Raw genomic sequence first — 17816 nt, forward strand, 5'->3', positions numbered from 1 at the left:
CTAGAGTCTAAAACGTGACGCCATCTTTGTAAGTAGTCAGTAGCTGTGCAGTGTTGCGTTGCAATGATACTATAGAACTCGTTAATACTGACGGGTATAATGTGAAAAAATATAGTGGCGCCACTGTAAGTGAACCAATCAAATTTTCTGATTATCTCTCCTTATCAAAACAACACCTTTAAGATGGACTGGAAAGGTTGGCCTTTTTTGGAAGTTAAATTTCATATGCGATGACCGTATTGTTTATTGGTGTGGAGGAAGTCTGGTAAAGTAGAAAATCACCTACCCGGAAACTGGTCTGAATGTATGGTTCTGGCTTAATCCCAGATAGGCAATACTTTAGTCACACTGAGACAAGAAAGCCGGTCCGAGGCAAGGGGAAATACTCGTCTTCAGACATGAAAACTCAGCCACAGCTTAAGTACAATCTTACCACAGATATGCACACAATATTAAAGGGCGGAAACGACCAATGAGCGATGGGAGCCCTAAGAATCTGCAAATTCCCTGTCCCTCGTTTTGAACCCTCGGCTCGTGTCTGCTAGCGAATAAAAAGCAGGTACCTTTACTGCTCCTCTAAGGTGGAAAGCTCCGGGCATAAGGCCATATGAGAACCAGACAGAGCTGGATTTGAGCGTTTAGTTTAGTCGACGAATCCAGCGAAGACTTAAAAAAATATAATCAAAAGAGGGTTTAACGGTCAAGTAATATGAACACATAACAGGAAATATGTCGCTTGGTGTCTTTATTTTTATCACCCAGTTTCCCTTAGAAACATCATACATCATATATATTTATTATTGTACAGTATATACACGGGGTAAAGTTGCTGATATCACATCGGCTTAGAAAAACACATAGACGTTTATCTTCCGACCAGCAGTATACGGTCGCTCCTTGAACAACGACAGCCAGGAAAATGACGTGCACAAAGGCACCTCAGTGAGAAAGTAAAACAGCGACAAAGAAGATACAAAAACAGTTCCATACTCTGACGCGAGTCTGATGTGTCGGAATGGACATGGGGAAATAGCTTTGGATGCCCTTTAAATGGTTATTTTAAAGAGGGCTGCTTAGTTTGAGGCCACTCTAACATTTTACATGGCTGTAGACAAAAGAGTAATTCTTTTGACGGATGACGTCAAAATTCCAGACAGTACATCTAAGAATGTGGGCAAGATATTACCTAATGACTTTTAACGTTCTTCAGCAAATGAAAACATTGTATTTTGTCAAAGTTATTTACCTACATTCAAAAACATATGGAAAATCTAAACAAGATGGCATCGAGTCTAGCACAATCTGTATTTGCCACCAGCATCCAGGATTGAATGGTCAGAAATGTTGAACAGTTTGTTTAAAGAAAATAATTCTAAAAGCACGGATCTGTCCACTAAAATAACATGTAACTATATAAGAGAAATTCCTCATACCGATTTACATCAGGTTGTATGGCTTTTAATTCAGTAGCTACCATCTTTTTGCGCATTAAACACGGGCTGTTTCGCAGGGTTTATCACAGACACAACCCCCACGATTTTTATTTCCCTCGATACACACTACATGCACTCACTCTTGAGGGCAGATTTCACCAACAGCCACTCGAATAATAGCTCTACGCTTCATTAGAAATACGTCAAAGTAGTCGAAAGAGAGGCTAGAAGTTTTTGTCGCAAAATGTATGCCACTAAACGATCTAAACGCTTTTAGGTATCGATAAATGATTTCAAAAACTATTTTCTAACCTTGTTGTCTTGCGAATCAAAATGTGGCTTCTGTGAATAGGATTCCTTAAATGTTCACCTGCGAAGCACTAGCATGGTGAAGCGAATATGAGTTCTTAGATGGCTTTGTGAAAGTGGATCTGAGCGACGGCGTTTACTGGTACATTACAGTGCTGTCTATGTGTCTGCGACTTATTGCTCCGCCATTGAGTTTATGGTTATTCCCGGCGAATATTTGTCCTTCAGTCAGTTTGTAAGCAAATTTACGGGAGAAGTTACGCAGGGTGAAATTTTATGCCCGGGTTAATCTTAATCCATTTCTGTAGTGAAGGAATTAGTACATTGAAGTGTGGCGGAAGTTTCTTCTGTCGGAGTGCCTTCTGGTCGAAACAGAGTCTTAAAATTTGTCTCCGGTAGTCAGTCGCTATTAAAAGTCATCAAATTCCGATGGTGTTTTGTCGCTAGCTTCTGTATCTGCCCCACTCCAGTGCGTTATAGATGCAAGCAAACTCTCAGTCCATTGTGCGACGAAGCCGTCTGACCTTTGACCTCGTCTTGACCTTGCTTTCTCTGTTATTCGAGCAACTTTTATGCTGAGTAATGACTAGAGTTAGTCGTCAGAATATGCAGCTATTTTGTCGGATATCCACTCGGAGAAGTAAGCGACATTGGAGTAAACGCTGGGGTAACCTGAGGTTTGGCACCCGCTGACGCCCCAGGAGGTGATACCCACAAGGTAGTAATACCCACCTCTCTGACAGACAAGTGGACCACCCGAGTCACCCTGAAACATAGACGGAAGAATTAAACCAACAACAACAAAGGAATCTTAAGTCTTGTTTGTTTACATAGCTATGCGATTTCACTAGCTTCAACCTACTATATATATATATACTACATAATAGATGTATGGTTTGATCACACTCAGGTAATTATTGTCTTGGTTCATAAACTATGAGGAAACTACAGTCCGTGTGTAATTAATTGTCCATATAATTTGGAACAAATCTTCCAAGCATATCCATTATTGGTTTTCCCATATTATACGACCCATATGTAGAATTAAGCACCTTTGTCAGACATTTTGCTAGGTGGAAGCATTTCCTTCAGGTTTCGCACGGTTTCCTCCACCCATACGCCTTCAATATAGTTGCAATATATTTGAATACGACGTAAAACACCAAACCAATAATTACATGTATTCCCTTTAAATTACAAAACGACGTGGATGAAGAAAACTCCATAATTTACAATCGATCTGTATGTCATCCAAACTTTGATATCGACATGTAAATTATGGCAAAAAAGAGCAAGTTTGCAGGAGAAATCTCAGCTCAGTAAAATAATTAACACCTTTCTTCCCACCAAAAGTCGATACGGCTTAAATGAGGGCCACAGACCATTACACACTAGTTGTCATGAATGGATTCCACGAATAGATTCTTAATGGAAATCAAACTGTTGAAATCTCTTTTAACTGTGTTATACTGGCCTTAACACAACATGCATTAGCTGTCCACAACTTTAATTCTTACCGTCCAAAGAAAAACCTCTAAACCTTAGTTTCAAACTTTGACCTAAGTCACAGCTGCTCTGTGGTGTCTTCCCCTGATGCCAAAAACTACAATAGACCTGTAGGGCATGAACCTCAACCTCTCATACACAACAGCTGGATATTCCAAAATGTGTTGAACGTTAAATTAACCTTCAATCACTGGGTGTACATAATCTAAAGGGAATCAAAGTTTAGTCCAAGATGAACTTACCACAAACTTGACTCTAATTACGTTCATGAACAAATAAGTTAATGGGTCGCTTCAATCGAAACCCGTTATCCCATTTTCCTCATATACCTTCTGTATATGGCGTCTTTTAGATTTAATGAAGTAATGGATAAAGAATTGATTTATCGTTGAAACTGGACACACGACCGTATTTACAGAACTAATGTGCTGAAGTCTTTAAAAAGTTGAGCTGATATTTGTTGTGTTGTTTACAAATATAATCTAACGTAATTGAAGAACTAAATTCCATGCAAATAAAGGTGGATTACCAAAACATGATTACCACACCAAAGATAGAAGAACTAATTAATACTAGTGGCATGAAATAAAACTCTCGAAAAGATCACAGTGACAGATTTGTACACGCCATCAGCGATCAAGTGAGAATGCACCACAAAATTCCTGTAGCAAATCCCCCACCCTTATCCATAAGGACTATGCCATTCGGTTTAGGGATATCATATTAAATGGTTTTTAATTTTTGCAGCTATATATGCTTTGTTGTTTTTAGCTGAAACAAAAAACAGCAATCCCCAGTGGGATCCCCAGTAAATGTATTTGCCGATTAGAGCGAATGAAATACTTTTCCAGCGGGATGAGTTATATTCCGATTGTCCCCAAAACTCCGTATACCGTAACACGCTATCTGTATAGCCACAACTTTACACCTCTGTACCATCTAGGGCCAGGATTTAGCATGTAAAACACACTATTAAATTCTTTTTGTGGTTTATTGATGATATCCAGACTTATTGTCTGGAAGCTCTTAAAAGGTGCTTTGTCCGTGTGTCTAAGTTACAGATATAACAGGACAGTACATTAAATGTTTAATTTATATTAAGATCATAATCTGGCAAACATCATAAAATAAAAGGAATAAATATCACAACAGTTTTCTTAAAGCTGACGGACTGTCGTCCTGAGTTCGAAAATTACAAAGTCACAATTAGCACAGAAGTAACCGGTAACAGAAGTCGTCGGAGAGCATGCAAACTGTGTTATTCGAGTCACGTTCGGCTGCTCTTCGCAAAAATTTAATTGTTGTCCCAAATACGGTGTTTGTCAACGCAATGAAGGTGTACATTCAGTGTCGTAATCTATATTTTTCTGGGCGATGGCGAGTGAAGCAGACTCGAGCCTATCAACGGAGAGAAGTTCAGTTGCAGTCCCATTGAACGAATCTTTCACATTTGTGTTCATTTGGAACCGTTTTAGCTTTGTAAAAGAACCCCGGTCAGTTCAGCTTGGACCCGAGTCGCCATTATTGAGGAGAAGTTAACCCATGCGGCGGTTTGGTCTTTATCACACACGAATAATTTGCGGATTTAACATTCGCGCAGCTTTCATGCCATGCAGACTTAATGCAGAAGAACATTTCTGTTATTCTAAACGCTGATCGGCAAAAACTGAAACAGATGTCAAATCTCTTCAGGGCCCTACTCACAAAAAAGCCTCTACAGCCGATGCCCCGTTCCTGACGCTCTTATTTACGTTAAGCCTCATCACTTTGTGGGCAAACGGATCCGTTATGGATATCAATATAGGCCTAGATGAGAAATGCTCCAAGGGTATATAAACGTCATTCGTCGCACAATTTTGGTGAAAAAAAAATCGTTCGCAATTCAAATAAATCCAAAATGGCACTGACATTATGTATGGATAGCAGCTTTTTGGTATATTGGTAATATCGTTCCTATGTCGATCTGTATTGCTCTCTCTCTCTCATTAATTCACAACAACAGCCATTTGCTGGGCTATCGAAAGGAACAGGAAATCATACGTATTGATCGCGTTCGCTATGCAACAACCAAGCTCTTCTGAAAAAAAAAGTCGGACTGAAAAATTGTTTTTAATTTTTTTTATATGTTCTCCTGTTTCTTCACTTGACCTTCACCTGACCGGTTTTGAAGATTTTTGATTTCTCCTCATGTTTTTTTTAGATATTTGAAGGTAAAAGAGCGGAGCATGCCCAGTGGGGATCTGGATACTCACATTGCACGCGCCATTTTCTCCATTTCCGACGCATATATGAGAGTTAAGAATTCTCCGCCTTCCCCACCGCATTCGACATTCCGTTCTGGTTCTCACTTGTACTTCAAGCTCTTGGAGAATAGTTTGTTCCGTGTACTCTGAAACAACCAGATTAAAACTGAACAAATAAAAAATTCCGAAAAAATAAAAACGAGGATGAAAAAAGAGAAATAATCTATGATAATTCTACAACGAACATTTATCCAAATTTTTTGTAAGTGTTTGTTTTTTTCTTTTCTTGGTTTCTCTATAAATTTTTTTTTCAAACATCCACATTTTAACCTGGACAGTTGATATATACATGTGCACACAGGATGGCGAATAGCAGCAATTACTTGTTCGTGAATCACGTTTTGGGTTGTGTCAACTTAGCAGTCGCTTATGTAGAATAACTCGATAATTATATGTAAAATGTCTTAGCTGTCAAAAGAACCGCCTGGCAAAACCGTTCACAGCAGCCCGAGAGTCTACAGCAGCCTCTGTTGTCTCAATGACAAAACTTTCTGCTAAACATTTCTCTCAACAGTTACACCATGTAAATCTTGCGGGTTTATAAACCGGAGTTCTATATTGCAGCGAGTTTTGCTGCGTCTATCACAGACGGCAAATAAATCAATCAACTTTAAGTCCTCCATTAAATGGGTCACTTCAAGTCCTACAATGAAACTAATTTGTATTATTTGAACACACATTGTAGAGGACGCTTTCTCTCCTACATTTGTAATGAGTACTGATGGTAAATTCTATTTCCGAAGACTTTGTTCTCAGTTTGCAAGAAACATAAAGCAACAGTTCTCATAATACTTCGTCTGGCACATGTATCCAATGATAAATCTTCCCTTGCGGTAAAACTAACAATGATTCAAACCCCCTGGTGCTTAATAGATATTGAATTCAAAGACTTTCTGTTCATTAGAGTTTCGTAATACTACAAACACACACAACTCTTGTGGACGGCTTTCAAAAACCTTTACAAAGCTCTTTGTAGCATCCACGTTCAAACTTTCGCCGCCAAAATTGACAAGTATGAAGTCTGTAGGGCTTAACGATTAATCCTGAAAAATGTTGCATTTTCAGTGTACTTTTTGTTGTCATTCAAGGCTACAGGTAACGTTGAGAAACATCATAACACTCCAGAATGAACCCTAGTCTATGAAAAGGTAAGTGCATCGCAGTTATCATTGTCCTCTAAAAGAAAACGCGTATGCATCATCAGTCAAGGCAGTGTTACAGTTTTGAAAAGGAATGTGCTTTGTAGAAAGCGCATAGCACTGTTCGCCTTCTGCTCAGTGTTGTGCAGATTTATCACAGAATACGGTCATTACACAGTAAAACACAGTTATCACACAGTGCATTGCAGTCATTGCACAGTAAAGCTCAACTATCACACGAAACAGCATAGATATCACACACTGCAGCTCAGATATCACACAACAGAGGTATCATAATGAATCACTGTTATCACAGTACAGTTCAGTTACCACACTGTACAGTACAGTTATCATATAGTACAGTACAGTTATCATACAGTGCAGTACAGTTGTCATACAGCGCACTACACCTACCACACTGTACAGTTGTCATTCGGTGCACTACAATTACCACACGGTATAGTAGAGTTACCACACACTACAGTACAGTTATCATATAGTACAGTGGAGTTACCACACAGTACAGTACAGTTATCATACAGTGCAGTGCAGTTGTCATACAGTGCACTACAATTACAACACAGAACAGTACAGTTATCATACAATACAGTACAGTTGTCATACAGTGCACTACAATTACCACGCAGTAGGGTAGAGTTATCAAACAGTACAGTACAGCTGTCATACAGTGCACTACAATTACCATACAGTACAGTGCAGTTATAGTACTGCAGTTTTCACAAAATACTGCTCATCTATTACACACCACAGTAGTTGTCACATTACACATAACACAACATACTTATCACAAAGTACAACACTGTTATCACACAGTACAACACAGTTATCACACAGTACAACACACCTATCACACAGTAAAACACACCTATCACACAGTGTACTGCAGTTGTCACACTGCACTGAGTAATTATCACACGGTACCATGCGATTAAAGTCTTGCTGTGTCTAATTGTGAGAATATCGGCATCTTCCATACCTCTTGTTTCTCCCCATCCCATGATAAAGCAGTCGTCGGTAGGGTTGAATTCCATGTCGATGCTGGGAGTGCAGGCTTGGCGGACCGAGGACCCTGTCACGTCAACGGGGCGGTCCAGACGCATCAGGGCGATGTCATTAGGGTAGTTCAGTCCGTTCACAAAGTCTGGGTGCTATAAGAGAAATTCGAAATTTATTAACATGATATGTAACCTTAATGTGATGTTTGATTTCAATAATGAACTGACGCAAATCATCTATACGTGCTGACTGGTTTTATTGTACTACATAGTGGTCTTAAAGCTTTACACATGTTGATTGGTTTACCTATAAAACAGAACTGCCATCAAAGCAAGGCCAAAAACATTTTGATCCAAACCCTTACACATGGTTAATCGTTTTATAGTCCGTCTATAAAATTATGTAGATATGATTTAGGAGAACGGTACCCTACACTGCGATCGAAAATGTTATACACGTATATGGTTTTCGTGTGAAATAAATGATTTTAACTTAACCCGACGAAGGCTACATTTCTACCATATGGTGACAATCTCAATGTTTAAGACAAATTGGCATACAATGCATTGTCAAAAGGCGTTCTACTTATACATTGTGCTCCAAAATCTTTACACATGTTGGGTAGTTTTAATTTAGAAGCTCTAGAGCATGGCCAAAATCTGTATTCAAGCGGCATGTGTTTTGAATTATAACAGCCCTGGATATTAAAAAAAAAGCTCCTCAATGTTTGAAAGCTCATTCTTTAGTATATAGTGCACATATCAGGCGGATCGTTTTAGTATCTTTAACTCTTTACCATAACCAATTACACCCTAATTATTATTAATCTAGATCCACAACAACAAGCAACACACCTTAAAAAAAAGTTCATTTTATCACACTCAACACCGAGGCAGCATCAAAACAAAAGTTCCAATATATGTTGACTACAGTCTAGTTTTTAACATGGGTTAGAACTGTAATGCAATATCCTGTGCCCAAATTTTAAATTACATCCTAACTAGTTCAGATTTGTGATAGACTGATGGATACGTTTTCTTTCGTATTTTGGGAGATTTTTTAAAAAGAAACACATAGGGCACGCACATCGCGATTGCCGGTATGCTTCATCCCTGGCTTACCTTGCATACATATATATTTGGCACTTTCTAACTAGATAATCGATACCCCAAAGCTAAAGGAGTGCGTTTCCAATGCTGACGCAAGCTGCTTTAGGAATGTAAATTAGCAAAGCACACTGGATACAGGCCTTTCCTATTTTGCCTATTTTGTTATGTCCTGAACGCTCTAGGTGATTTTTTATAAGAGTTCGAGAATCTCACCAACGCACCTTCTCGCCAACGGATGTGACTTAAATTTCCGACGAACCATGTTTTGCACAACCATGAAAATGTCTACGATTTTTAGATCCCGTAACAAAAGAAAAACACAACAGGTAGGCACAAGAGGAGGGTTCACACGTGTATCTGGACGCTTAAACTGTAGACAGTCTTAACCACAGACGGTGCTGCACAAAATTAAGCTGTACACCATACCTTTTCTTGTGATCCACTGTCTACCGTTTCACTGCAGTACACATAATAACGAATATCCATGTTTTCATGCTTAAACGTTGCAAAATTACATGGCTGTTTTGCTTTATGCCCTTTTAATGACCTTTGGTTAATTAATTCTTGTGTTTGAAGCTATGCAGTAAAGTCTTTAAGAAAGGGGCGGCTTTATATATTATATCGCTTTATTTAGATCACTTACCGAAATCCTGTCTAACTGGATTAAAGAATACTGGGAACATTTCACAGCTGACGTAATACTATTTAAATACAATAAATGTTTTCTAATCTGTTCGCTAAGGTGGCAATTTAAACGTACAATTGACAGCAATTATTTGAGCCTAAGGAATTGTCTTTGAATAAAACTTTCAATGTAAAAACGTCCAATGCCCCTTGTATTCTCCGAAATCCACAACAAACAACGATTACTCACCCGAACAATCATGTCAATTTTCCGATGAATTTCTCGACCAGTTGTTTCCTTCAAATGAAATTCTCCCAAAACTGCTCTCCAGTTTTCTACTTTTTCAAAACGTGTCCTGAGAAGTATTCAAAATACTGGACGTCAGACAGAAAATGTGAAGTTGTGTTTATGCATTGCTAAATTTCCTATACATACAGACCAAACAAATTTGGGAATCAATTCGATTAATAGGGCAAATGGAAATCATGAGAAAATAATACCTTATTCATTAATAGAGTTATAATTTGGTTTCAAGAGCTAAATTATTTTACTTCACAGTCGAGTCTGCTTCATTTTAAAAAATTAAACGTATAGATTTTCTTCATTTACGACGATGCTTAAAATCTTACATACTGACTAATCGGGTTTTAAAAACTAAACTCTGAGTGACAAAATGAGTCCGTTCAATTTCAAAACGAGGACATATTTCTCCACAGTTTTAGTTTAGAATCTTACTTCATTTTACTCCATTCCTACTCTGTTGTCAAAGATCCCCTTACCCAAACACACAGTGAGCTGCAGTGGCAACCCAGCGAGGATGTAGTAAAGTTCCTCCACACACATGCCTTTTAGCCCAGGTCAGCCTGAGGGAAACCATCCAGGGCCAGCGGCCCTCAACAGACGGCAAACCCCCAACGATCAGGTGAGAGATAGCAACACCGCACTCCACATTAGCTGAAACATAGACAACAATAGGTTTAGTTTTTAAAAATCCAATAAAGTAAAAAAATATATACGGACAGGCGGCCAGCTAAATCAGTAGTATTGGGACCTTTAAGACTTTGCCAAAATACATATGCATACAAACTTGTGGCCTTTTTGTTATAATTATGGCTTTTTGCATTATTTGGCTCATGGCATGGAAGTGACTAATTGTGGCATTTTGAATACAAACATGATTTACGTAGTCATGAATTTGGCTTTTCGCATTATTTGAGTCGTCGTAGCATAGACTAGTTGGGGCAGTTTGGTTATAAACATGTCTTTCCGCATTATTCGGGTCATGTCATGTCTTTGTTTACTTGTGACATATTTGTTATCAGCGTGGCTTTTCTCATTATTTGGGTCATGTTACGACAGTGACTACTTGTGGTAATTTGGTTATAAACATGGTTTTTCACATGACCATTCCAATCGTCACAACCGACATCATTATAGTGTAGATATTGACGTCTAAGATCAATAATCGCAGGGCATTTCAGACACAGCCTCATCGCAAAGTCCCACACGCAAACATACGTACAAAGCACACAGATCTGGTCATATACATGAAAAGGAGAATGACTGATTGATTGATTGACTGATTGACGGCATACTCACAAATTTTTCACTTATATGATGGTGTTTTAAATAGCTAGAGGATACCGATGTGCCCAGAGTAAACCGTCAACCTCTTGGCAAATTACTGACGAACTTGCCTACGTTTGACGTAAGATTGCACACCACATTAGTGGAAAACCAGTCGTCTTCTATGATCGTTAGAATGCGTAAATCGTCACATGAGTACAGTCGACGCCTCCTTTTCACCAGGGCTCCATGAACAGAAGGAGCAATGAAATTCACAAATTCTTCCTGTCGAAGTCTGGGATTGAACAATCACCTTGTGCTTTGGGGTCGCGCTTCTCACTCGCTGAAAACCCCAAGCACTCACTCTTACTCACCGAGCCGTGACACTGCTCTGTGTCATTAACTGGCATTGATCAGTTTCCTTTGGCTCCGGACAAAACCTAGCTAGATTCCAGACAACTAATCAAGATCAGATTTCCAATGTTAAATGTTGAGAACATCCAGGTGTATCAGATTGTCCTTTTATTGCAACTTTCTAAAACCTGTGGGCTTTAACCGGATCTCTCCGGTTTCCTCCCACTACAATGCTGGCCCCCGTCTTATAAGTAAAATATTTTTAAGTACGGCGTAAAACACCAATCACGTTAATACACAATACTTATACCACCATAACCCAAATTAAGCGGGGTTAAAAATTGCTATAAAACAGAACGATGGCCTGAATTTTATGTAAACACAAAAACACACATCCGTAACATTGTGTAAACACACATCCACTTAATTGCACAACTGGGCACATACAAAATACTTATTTATAGCATTGTAGACATTAATGGCTCAAATCGCTATGAAAAATACTGGTATCATTCCTTGGCTTATGTAACAGAGACGTTCACAACATGTAACATTACAAGAAATACATTATCACACATATAAAAAATTCTTTGATTGCTACTATTTATGCATTTACATGAATAGTTATGATAAAACCTTGACTGAGGTAAAATGACAAGAGGCCTTATTTCACCGGTTACGTGTGACCATTTGCTAGCTATCACATTGTCGTCGCTGTTCTGGTTTTACTCTCTATGCTGCACGCCTTCAATTATATTAATTCTCGTTGTAGTTAATTATACGCCTTGGTCATTAGGCAGTTTTTTTAATGAAGTCAGTTACTATAATAATGCTCTTCAACAAAATGTTTTGTTTTCTATAACAAGGATGAATGTTCTGATCTAAAACTATATCAACTCGATTGTTCGAATTTAATATTTCTATCAACGTATAAGATTACAGCAACGAGAGTAGAGGTAGAGCAGTTACTGTAGAGTGATAGTTGGCAATTTGGAGTTTTAATCTAACTGTTCATGTAAATGCGTAAATTTATACGTCCTTGGTCGGGACACAGCAAAAACTTTAAAAATGGTACTTGTTGCTGCATCGCTAGGCGCTCAGCACTGCGAGGTTAGAGCAAGGAAACAGGGCTGGTTGACCCAGTGTCAGGATAACTGGGTGAGGTGTCATGTCTGGGGGTCTTCAGCATGATATTTTCGGTGGCGGCGGCACTTTGGCGGCACGGACTCGCCCTGCCACAAGAAGACATAGTATATGTACACACGCCCAATGATTCCTCTTCTTCATATGACTAAAAATTGTTAAGTACGACGCTAAACCCCAAGTATACCTACATGCACACATATACATACCTATACGTTGCCTAGCAACAAAAACACATGCAGTGATGACAGTCGCAAAAAATGGCAGAGGTCTAGATTTACTCAGAATGGTGTGCTTTCATGGAGCCAAATGAACCCGTTTGTTTTTTTTATGTGGTTGGCATATATAATATAAGGTTATCGAGTTATGATTTTAATCGTCTTATATTGTGCAGACTAAAGCAATTTTGTCAACGTAAAAATGCTTTGATCAGACTGTTTTGAGCCGTTTACTCCTGGCTTTTGATCAAGTGCATGGGTCCTTTTATGACTTATAAAACAAAAACGATATATTTTTTTTTATACATACTATGTTATAAATGACATTTAGGGATCCAGTTTAGGTCATTTCAACATAAGGCATTGAAAGCACTCAGGATAAGTCTAACATTTGTGTTTCAATTCAGTTTGTATATCACAACATTCTCCCAATTATAAAATTCAACGTTGTCGTCAACAGCTAACTTGCTGACGTTTGATAAACACACTCGTCAATATTTATTCCTGCAAATATTCATCAATACAATGTGGAACGTAGGGTACACATCACACTACGTAGCCTAATATTACTACAGTTTGGACCGATACAACCACCGTTCAAAGATAAATCTTTCTTCTATATCAGTGAAGTAATTGATGATATCAGTTATAACACTGCTTTCAGACAGGGGTTTCCGACTTAAATAGGAGACATCAAATGTATATTGGCATTAAGTTTTCCTTTGACATGCAAGCAGATACTACATGCAGAAGTCAAAGAGCTCCAAATATTTTGCCCACACATCATTTCCAGAAGGTGGCGTATCAATTGTTTTTCTAGTAATTGCCCGACAAATATAAAAACTGTAATGCGCGGTCATTTAAGTTTCGATATTTGCATATTACGAGCTTCTCTTTAACATGATTCCAGTTATTTACTGAAATATTTCTAACATGTTTCCTTGGGGAATAATGTTTTTAATTGCTTCTGGAAATGGGTCTTGAGATTATCGAAACCCTGAATGGTTTAAGAGTTGTTTATCAATGTCAGACTGGACGCTTAAATAGACCTTTCTGAACTGTCAATCAAAAACACGCAATCGACTAATCAGAAGCAGTTTTGTTGCAAATAGCTCAACCGGATGTCCCATGCATTGGTAAAAATGCAGAATCTTTCTGTGATGTCATGACGTCACAATTGCTTTCACCTGGAATGAAGAAGGGGTGGTGGTATATCGGATGTGTTGGATTGTAAAATTACAAATGAGGCTGAGATTGACCTAAAATCTGCTGTAGAAAAACATCCAATAGGTATCATCATACAACTGTCAGCAAGACGGGTATTTTAATAGTAAACAAGTTGCAAAAACAGCAGCGGCAGTCAATTGCACACGAGGATACGAGATTACAAGCTTAGTTCCACTGAAATCAGACTCTCCGTCTAACCCTGCATATATACTCGCGTTTTTTCCTTCTTCTCTTCCGGATTTGCTCGGGTTAGCCACCATAGTGCGTGGTATTAAGTGCGCATGTGTAAGATGTCATGTCCACGTATTTTACCCGAGAATTAATATTTGAAAATCACATTTATAAAAGCACGGCTAAACTCGAACATCCGCAGAACGGCCGGAGCGAAACCACATTAATCCCCTGAGATGTCAACAAATAATATTTGCTGATTAACCTAAGCATTTTAAAATGTTTACGGCTATTCTAGAGCTTGTGTGAGCTGAGTAAGGTGGTGGAACACGTGAGGCAAGAGGGCTGGAAACCGCAGCCAATTTCCCTAACGCCCGCAACTCTCCCAGAGTTTATGCTTTCTTCCATCAGATGATTTTTGTTTTGATTAATCAAGTAGGTTAAACACAAGGATGGAAGAATATACTCCCACCACGTTATTCCTCTCGTAGCAACAGGCATCTCAGTAGCTGGAAACCATTTTCGATTTCCCTATCGCCCACATAGCTCTGCAACTTCCCGGACAGTTTACGCTTTCCTTCGTCAGACAGGATTTCTGTTTTCATTAATCATATGGTTTACACAATTATAGCCACACCGCTATATCTTTAGTTACAGCTGCCATACATTCGAATCATAGACACCTGTTGGCCAGACATGCCTTGCAGGATTAGATAAAACATGTTAATAATGCGAAGGTCAGTGGAATGTTTGCTCTGGCATCTCATATTTCATCGCAGGGTTAGTGCAATTGTAAATAAATGATCCCAAAAAACGTGGACTAATTCGTGGGGAAGATTATCGGCAGATTTCTGAGAACACCGCAGCGGTTGAATCCCGTGTTCAGCGTTCATTGCTTGCGGACATTCCTAGGCAGGGAGTTAACAACAAGTCATTGGTAACCCTAAGGATTAGGGCTCATCTTCTGTTTTAGCAACCTGCCAAATTATTTTCCCTTGCCAGTCTTAAGCATTCCCGCAGTTTGGAAGAAAGCTTCAGGTCAAATCCCCCCAAGGTCAAGGTACACCGACGTTGTCCCCTTTACAGACTATAGTATAATAGTTAAGGGTATTTTAACCATAAACTTTATAAACTACAATAGTGCAACAGTTAAGTGTATCCCTGTCCATAAACTATAATAGTGTAACAGTTAAATGTATCCCTCTGCTATAACTAGAAATAGTGTAACACTTAAGTGTATCCCTCTCCATAAACTATATTAGTGCAACAGTCAAGTGTATCCCTCTCCATGAACTGTAATATTGTAATAATTAAGTGTATCCCTCTACGCAGATTAGTTAATTGTATCCACCTGCACTCTCAAAAAGCAAACGTGTACCGCTTTGTACACGTGTTTGTGTAGCTCAAGATGTAATCAAATTGTTCATCAAAGGTACATAATTTCGTACATGTTAAAAATGTAGGTACAAAGATGATATAAACATGGTACACATAATTGTCCCTGCTGAAATTTGTTAGAATCGACTTGTACCTGACCACAGACTATTTAAAATTTAAGGAAATATCCATCCCTTCACATGTGTTATCTACGTTAGCACCAAAAGCCTAGGGATACAATATCGATGATTGATATACAAGGGGTACAGACAGTTTTGAAGAAGGGTATCCATGTAACTCAACTTAAAAGTTGTGCGTATCCCAAACTGTCTACGTTTTGTTTTATGTTTTGGTTCTACATGGCATAAAAAGCCCATCAAAGCTTAACGTTACCTGTCTCCCACATTATTCCAGCAGTGCATAATCGCATTTCTATGCTTTTAGGAAAATCAAGTTATATCTGTAAAATATTAAAATAATTCCCAGATAAGAATCGATAAGGCTAGGAATCTTGTAATCTTTCTGATCAAGACAAGTGTCATTTCACCGAAGTTTCTGTTTTTCAACACGCAAATAACAGCAACGATTTCTGTAGTAGGGCACAGTTTACCGATTTCTGTATATCATTCCATCCTTTTCTTCTTCTAAGACTCTCCAGTTGCTGTTCGAGATCACGTTTAATTAACAAACAGCGTTGCTTGTGTGATATTTGAGAATTCTCCCAGGTGTCTCATCAAGCCTATATGTGTGCGTAAGATGAGAAGTCAATTCGAACAATTCAACATGCGTATTTATACAGACCAATGTTTAGATGACCTTTACCCTCTGACTCCTTTTGGAAAAAACATGTGTTGTCTTCAGGGGGGTATAGACCAGGAGCATACCATCATATATAACATAATGTCAAATAAAGACTTTATATGTAGTTAGGAAAACAACATGCCCTTCTGCTCTTGTCAGCATTGTGTGTCAAATCGAACATAGAAACTCTTTCTTACATTGGCGTTTAAGAACATGCTCTTGTAGGGTAATTGACTAACATAACAAAAATGGAAACACGGGGAACCATCAGCTGTGTTTGCGCTTTTAACCAAAGAGAAGTAATATAATTGAAGACGTACAGCATAGAGAGTGAAACAAGAGCAGCGACGACAGTGTGATAGCTTGCAAATGGTCACACGTAACCGGTGAAAGACGGCCTCTTGTCAATTTACCTGTCAGGGTTTTATTCTGACTGTTCATGTAAATGCATAAATCGTAGTAACTTACACGTCCCCAAGCACCTTAAACTCATATGTTCCCTTCTGAGACTATTTATGCCAGCCATATCTTTTTTTCATGTAACTTTGACAAAGTTTCAAGACTATCAGCGTTAAGAGACAGTCACTTTCATCATTTCTGTTTTGACAGGCTTTACCTGCCAATGGCCATGTCTTTCAGTAGCATATATAAAAATATAAGCGTTATGTCCGACATTCGTATACAATCCGTAGTCCGTATAGGGCGTTCCAATTCTATAATCGCAAGATCCATTTCCAAAACAACGTTTAACACTAGCTCCCAAAGACAAAGGTATGTAAGAAATTATAGAAATAGGAAATAAATCCGGTAACACACAAGAGAGAAGCGGTCATCAGTTTTCAATGATGCCGGCAGACAGTTGATATTTCAGGCATGAATTCCATATCACATATGTCCATGAATGAGTTCCAGGTCAAATAACTATTAAACAAGGTATCCCATTCGCGCTTTGATTGCAAATGTTCATAAAGGCATTATGCAGATATAATGACGCCTTCACGGCCCCTAGCCAAAGGTTAAGCGGTATTAGATACAGGTCGAAAATGACGAGCGTTACAGACCTTAAGCGAACAGATTGTGATTCAAAAGTAATGGACGATTACGTCTTTCTCGTTAATATGCAAAGGTGTCATACTACAAGAGGCGCCATCTATGATGTTACACATGACATGCTGGTCTGTATAAAAGCTGTCTACAAGGTAGACTGTTACACCCGGCAACCAGCGCCATCTGTGTTGATGAATACCATGCACGCGATAGATATGTACATAAGGATAACAGCGCCGTCTGTTGTAGATCACAATGCAGATCGCCAGAGATTCAAATTCCTAGTAAACAAGTATCTCAGTCGCGCTTTGATTGCAACTGTTCATAAAGGCATCATGCACATGTAATGAGCATGGCTACCTTTACGGCCCCTAGCCCCAGGTTAAACGGTATTAGATACATTCCGAAAATGACGAGCGTTACAGACCTTAAGCGAACAGATTGTGATTCAAAAGTAATGGACGATTACGT

The 17816-nt window shown here is 38.7% G+C and overlaps 1 protein-coding gene across 1 annotated transcript in view; it reads right to left on the reverse strand.

Annotated features, from left to right (window-relative positions):
• Positions 1 to 772: 772 nt before the first annotated feature.
• The window catches only part of LOC135473810 (transmembrane protease serine 9-like), a 29014-nt gene continuing 11970 nt past the window's right edge, over positions 773 to 17816 (reverse strand). Inside the window, exons 2-6 of the mRNA XM_064753716.1 lie at positions 10221 to 10395; positions 9691 to 9796; positions 7688 to 7859; positions 5501 to 5637; positions 773 to 2508 (exon numbers count right to left, since the gene is read on the reverse strand). Of these exons, the coding sequence (XP_064609786.1) occupies positions 2335 to 2508; positions 5501 to 5637; positions 7688 to 7859; positions 9691 to 9796; positions 10221 to 10395 (764 nt within the window). The 3' untranslated portion in view covers positions 773 to 2334. The remainder of the gene's footprint in view (positions 2509 to 5500; positions 5638 to 7687; positions 7860 to 9690; positions 9797 to 10220; positions 10396 to 17816) is intronic.

The sequence above is a fragment of the Liolophura sinensis genome, chromosome 8, assembly GCF_032854445.1.
Source record: "Liolophura sinensis isolate JHLJ2023 chromosome 8, CUHK_Ljap_v2, whole genome shotgun sequence".
Taxonomy (NCBI): domain Eukaryota; kingdom Metazoa; phylum Mollusca; class Polyplacophora; order Chitonida; family Chitonidae; genus Liolophura; species Liolophura sinensis.